The sequence below is a fragment of the Lycium ferocissimum genome, chromosome 1 (assembly GCF_029784015.1).
Source record: "Lycium ferocissimum isolate CSIRO_LF1 chromosome 1, AGI_CSIRO_Lferr_CH_V1, whole genome shotgun sequence".
Taxonomy (NCBI): Eukaryota; Viridiplantae; Streptophyta; class Magnoliopsida; order Solanales; family Solanaceae; genus Lycium; species Lycium ferocissimum.
Window position 1 is genome coordinate 70,861,282 of NC_081342.1, and position 5,518 is coordinate 70,866,799.

General features: G+C 32.7%; 1 protein-coding gene across 1 annotated transcript; it reads left to right on the plus strand.

Moving 5' to 3' along the window:
- The first annotated feature begins 235 nt into the window (after nucleotides 1-235).
- LOC132031147 (uncharacterized) lies at nucleotides 236-837 on the plus strand. The gene is made up of 2 exons (XM_059421017.1): nucleotides 236-635; nucleotides 672-837. The coding sequence occupies exons 1-2, from the start codon at nucleotides 274-276 to the stop codon at nucleotides 739-741; spliced, it is 432 nt and encodes a 143-aa protein (XP_059277000.1). The 5' UTR covers nucleotides 236-273; the 3' UTR covers nucleotides 742-837.
- Nucleotides 838-5,518: the final 4,681 nt, after the last annotated feature.

The window sequence follows — 5,518 nt, forward strand, 5'->3', positions numbered from 1 at the left end:
TACGTGATTCATTTAAAAATCTCTATGGTAAAAGATAGTAGTGGATCCATCCTATTAAAATATGGGACAGCCCAATGTTTTGGAATATCTCTGTGTACAAATTTAATATGACTAAATATGCTATATGTTGACCATATTCATAAATAAGCTTGGACAAACTGTACATATTGATAAGTTTCCCTGTAAAATATTTCGCTAGATCTGGTCCTAATATAAGCATTTTGTGCTGCAGGTTATAGCTATATAGAGTACGTAGTTGAAAGCTCATCAGTAATGGATCTGACGGCTTTTCGGTTAGCATTCTCAGGCGGGTTAATTGGCTTGGTGCAGCTTCTGCCACAGGGCTCTCTGCATCCGATAACCATGAGGATCGCACAGTACTCTTTTATTTTATCCGGGTTTCTGGAACTAATTAAGCTCACTTTCCCCAATTTTTATAAGCCTCTTGTTAAACTTGTTTCGGAGGTCTACAGTTGGATTTCACTGGCGAGTATCACCTCGCTTTTGTTGCCAGCTAAGATCATGTGTCCCATCTTCCTTTCTATGCCTGCGTGGAAAATACTTTGTTGGATCTTCCTGAAAATGGAGCAGCATTTTGGTGATACTGAGTTTTGGAGGTTTCTACTGAATTTGATGTTTGACCTGAGGAGGATGTGGAGGATGATGAACAGGTTTGATCTGAGGAGGATGATGAACAGGGTATTTCATATGAGGGAAGTCTGGCCCATACTTCCTCTCTGATATTGTATGGTCTTTGAATCCTCCACCACCTCAACTGTGGAAGGTTGGAAGCGGAGTCAGTGACTTGCGTCTCTCTTGCCTAAGGAGTATATTTTTCTTTTTCTTTCTTAGTACCACTATTTACTTTTGTATAAGAGGTTTAAAACAGAGTTACATTCCCCGACAAAGCGTTATTTGCGGGAATTTCAAGTGTGTAATAGATTCTGGTGTTGTCATCTGAGCTTTTGTTGTTGTCAGTCCGACAGTGAGGTTATATATTATAGTATACTATATAAAAAAATCTCATGAGTTTTTCATGATGTCCTTGTGTTTTTCTCTTTTACGAAAGAAGAAAGAATACTAAATATGAATATGCTCTGTTTCTGGTCAATAAACAAATCTATTACCAGTACAAACTATAAATATTATTTTCGGGAATTTCTAGATTTGGTGCTTCCATGAATATTTAAATTACCCTCCCCGGCCCAACATAATGGGGAAAGAATGAAAATGGAACAGAAACAAGTGTACATTTCCACGAGTAGCGACTGACATATTATGGACCAATCATTTGGCAATTGGACAAAACAAGTACGTAGTAGTACTACTATGTTAATTTTATATCAACTTTCTTTACCTTTTCATTACAACTTTCTTTACCTTTTTTATGTTATATTACTAGTTTTACCAACATGTGGATGTTTTACTTTCTTTTAATCTTTAACAACTGTATGGGAAATGATCTTTCTTTTGTAATAACATCAGGAGGAGCTGCATATAATTGATAAATGTAGCTGTAACCCACTTCCAATTTCTACTCAAGAAATTACAAGAGCTGCACTTCTTGAATTAGCTGCAAATAAAGTGCAATGAAAAAGTAAGTAGGGACTTAGTGCACTGAAAAAGTAAGTAGGGACCTATGCATATTCAAGTGGCCTAGATTTGGAAGTTCATTGTCTATCAAAAATAGATGCAAATTTGATATTAGTAATATATATATATATATATATATATATATATATATATTATTAACAAAAAGATACGGATTAATATTTTTTTTTTAAAATAAAATGTGACAGAGGGTTTCGGATAAATAACTCCAAGTCATTTATAGCAAACATGTATGTATGAAAATGAATAATATGATAATTTAAAAGGAAAAAGTCATTTGTTGCATTTTTAAAACTGATTATTTTCTTATAAAGAGTGGATGAAGTCACAGTTTACTTCAAATTAAATTGACAACTATTACATGTGTATGAAATTATGTTAGACATAAGCTTAATGATAAATGAAATTGATATTATTAGAGTATGTCCATTACTAGCAACTGACATATTATGAACCAATCATTTGGCAGTTGGGGAAAACAAGTGTTTTTGGTACTACTATGTTAATTTTATATTACTTACAACTTTCTTTACCATATTATGTTGTATTATTTGTTTTACCAACATGTGAATGTTATACTTTCTTTATATCTTTAACAACAGTCTGGGAAAAGATCTTTCTTTTGTACTAACATCGGGAAGAACTTCATATAATGAGACAAATGTAGCACTAACTACTACTAACTCACTTCTAATTTCTACTCAAGAAATTAAAAGAGTTGTACTATCCTGAATTAGCTGCAAATAAAGTCAGTAATGAAAAAGTGAGTTGGGACTTTGTTCCAATACCAAGTCACGTCATATTAAGATATTATCGGTATATCACTATGCAGAACCCACTTTAACTAATTTAAACTAATATTGCTCCTTAGATCTCTTAGTTGACAGGTGTAATCAAATTATCGAGGTACTGGCTGGACGAATTATTCTGTACCTATAAATTAACTAGTTGCCCGTGCTTACTCGATATATATTTGCACTTTCGACCCTATTTTATGTTGGTTTTTAATTTTTACCCTCATAACAAATATGGTGTCATGTTTTTTGCGGGACATAAATTTATATTTTTCACATCATAATATCCTACAAATTATGATTTTTTTCCTTAAAGAGCTTACATTGTTAGGCATACATTCGATTGCTAAAGGGCAAAAATTAAAGACCATCCCATTTGAAGGGCGAAACTTAATTAAAGACCAACGCATTTGAAGGACAAATCGTGCTATTTCTTCAAAAACAGTACGTAATTTTTACTAAATAAGTATAATTTGTGTCACTTTTTCTACTACTTAATGAATTTAATAGAACCTAAGTTAATCATATCTTGTTGATAAGTTTTCATAATTATTAAAGTTTCTTCAACATAAATTGAATAGTCTTAAAAGAAAAATTTATCTATGAGGAAACAAGTTTAGCAGGAAAATTAGCAAATATCAAACAGACACAAGTGATTTCATATTCTATAAACTAACATGATAAAGTATGAAAATTACAACTCGGCGAAGAACATAAATTGAATTTTTTTTCTGTATTTTTATGAATCGATGAGAATGTGATTTTTTTTTTTTTATTATTAATAGTATAGACTTCTTTGATATTTATTAATTTTTCACTCATTATTTTATGTGTCAAGGAGTTATGCTAGTTAAATGTGGGTTTTAGCTTTAACTTTAGACAAAATTCAAGATATAACCTAAATTCATTAAAATGAACCTCAAGAATCAATTTAATTTTTTATATATATTTTATGCTTAAAAGGATTAACTCTTAATTAACCAAACAAGAGATTTTAAAGATAATTTGATCTTAATTGATAACACTACTTTTATTTTCAACACTATATGGTACCATTTAACAACTTATACTTTTTATATTTGTAAGCATCTATGAGCTTATTAAAAAGCAAAATTTTGGAGATGTAAAACAAATAGAGAGAATACTATGACCACCAAAAGATATGGTGCAGCGGATGAGCTGCTTATAATCCCTTAACTGGGACATGTTTCTGCTCAATTTCCAGATAAAAAGTTCGATAGGGAGAGCTTCCTCCAAATGGGCCTAAGCGGCACGAATACGGGTTTAGTCGAGCTCCAATGCAGGGCCGGACCGAACACTGAATGGAGAGGAATATATGACATGGGATATGTTTAAATGTAAAGTAAAACCTAATAAATGTTTCAATTAAAAAAAGAAAATGTTGCTCCAAAGTTACCTAAATTAATCTATAAGGTACCCCGTCCTGTCCATATTGTAGGTGTTTTTAGCTTGGGCATACCCCTTAAGAAATCACTTACCCCTAGAAAGTAAAAAGCGTTTCCACTAAATTATTTTTAACTAAATAGTAAAAATTTAATGTAAGAATTCACTTATCTAAATAGGGATAAATTTGAGAAAAAATAAATACATTTTTAATGTAAAAAATCATTTATTTTGAACTAACTATAAAAATTTAAAACAGTACATACTCCCAAGATTTAGTAAACTTATAATTAGAGTAGATAAAAAGTAATACTGCAGCACATTAGTGAAGGATTAGAATTGTTTTGAAGCCTTCGAATGTAAAATTATGCTGTATTTTGATCAAGAATGCTTTTGGAATTAGAAATTTAAGCCTTGTAGAAAGGCATGTAAAGATGATCTTAGTTACAAAAATATACAAGGTAATTGAAGTAATATAAGATGAAAAGCAAGGGTTGACTAACTTGCAAAAGTAAACTTGCAAAAGTAGAATTGGACGTGGGACCCACTGCAAAAAAGACATCTTTACAAAGTCCCTTCAACACACCAATTATAGAGGTCCATCTGGTGGCCTTCAGAAAATGAATCAAGTCAATACAAGGAAAAGCCAAAGAATAGCACCCACGTGTAAGTAGTACGAGAACTAAAATTACTAATTAAACCCTGTGAGGACGATAAATTGGTGAGATCCTCGTTTATATAGAGTACTAATTTAAGAAAAAGAAATCCATTGTTTCTTGTTTCATGCACAGTAACGAACTCAGGATTTTAAAATTTATTTGAACGTGAAAATTAAAAAGTTAACAAAAAAAACACGATTAATTTTATTATTACAGAAAGGAGGTACCATTGTTTTGAAAATATTGTACGCTCTAAAATTTTCTGAAAGCTCAAGTTTTTTTCGTTTGTTATTGAATGAGATCATATAATACGAAATAGAAAAAGAGAGAAAAAAAAATAAACTAAGGCAAATGATCAATATAGGGACAAAATGAAAAAAGAAAGAGTCAACGTTATATTATGAAGCAGCACAGTCAAGCCCTTCTAAAATATAAAAAAGTTATTTCAACCTGGAATTGAACCTGTATGCGGTAAAAATCGAATTAATGTTAGACCGGTGAGACCGGAAATCAAGGGAAGGAAGAAACAAGCATGAGCGCTCAAGATCGAGGGTATTGCATCAGTGGTTGATCGAGGAAGAGTCTTAGGAACCGTAAAGCATCCAATTTATCCCGGCAAACTCCTCATCACGACACTCCGTTTCTCCATGACCGAGTTCGATCGTGGTAGTTGGGGTCCGGTTTTCTCCATGGCCGAGTTGACTGGCCGTTAGTCCGATTGATCAGCTATTCACTGCCACGTGTCGTTAAGCCCGTTCGCCACATAACGCCGCCAATCGACGGTGTCGACCGTACGACCCAACCTTATCCTTTAGGGTTTTTCTTAATTCAAAAGGGCTTTATGTTGTAAAAAAGGCTATAGGGCAAAAAACATAAATAGTGACGCATTTCCTACTTTTAGGCTAGCTTGTTTGCATCTAGAATATTGTAATAGAAATTATAGCCTCTCTCTCTCTCTCTCTCTCTCTCTCTCTCTCTCTCCCTCCCTCTAATTTTGGTCCGGATTTGTGTGTTCTTTGGCTTGATTCATCCATCCAACACGACATACAT

What these genes read in the sequence shown, in the direction of transcription:
- LOC132031147 (XM_059421017.1), top strand. Translation starts at nt 274, where the DNA reads ATGGATCTGACGGCTTTTCGGTTAGCATTCTCAGGCGGGTTAATTGGC. An exon ending in AGGTTTCTACTGAATTTGAT is followed by an intron (nt 636 to 671) that starts GTTTGACCTGAG and finishes GATGATGAACAG; the next exon opens with GTTTGATCTGAGGAGGATGA.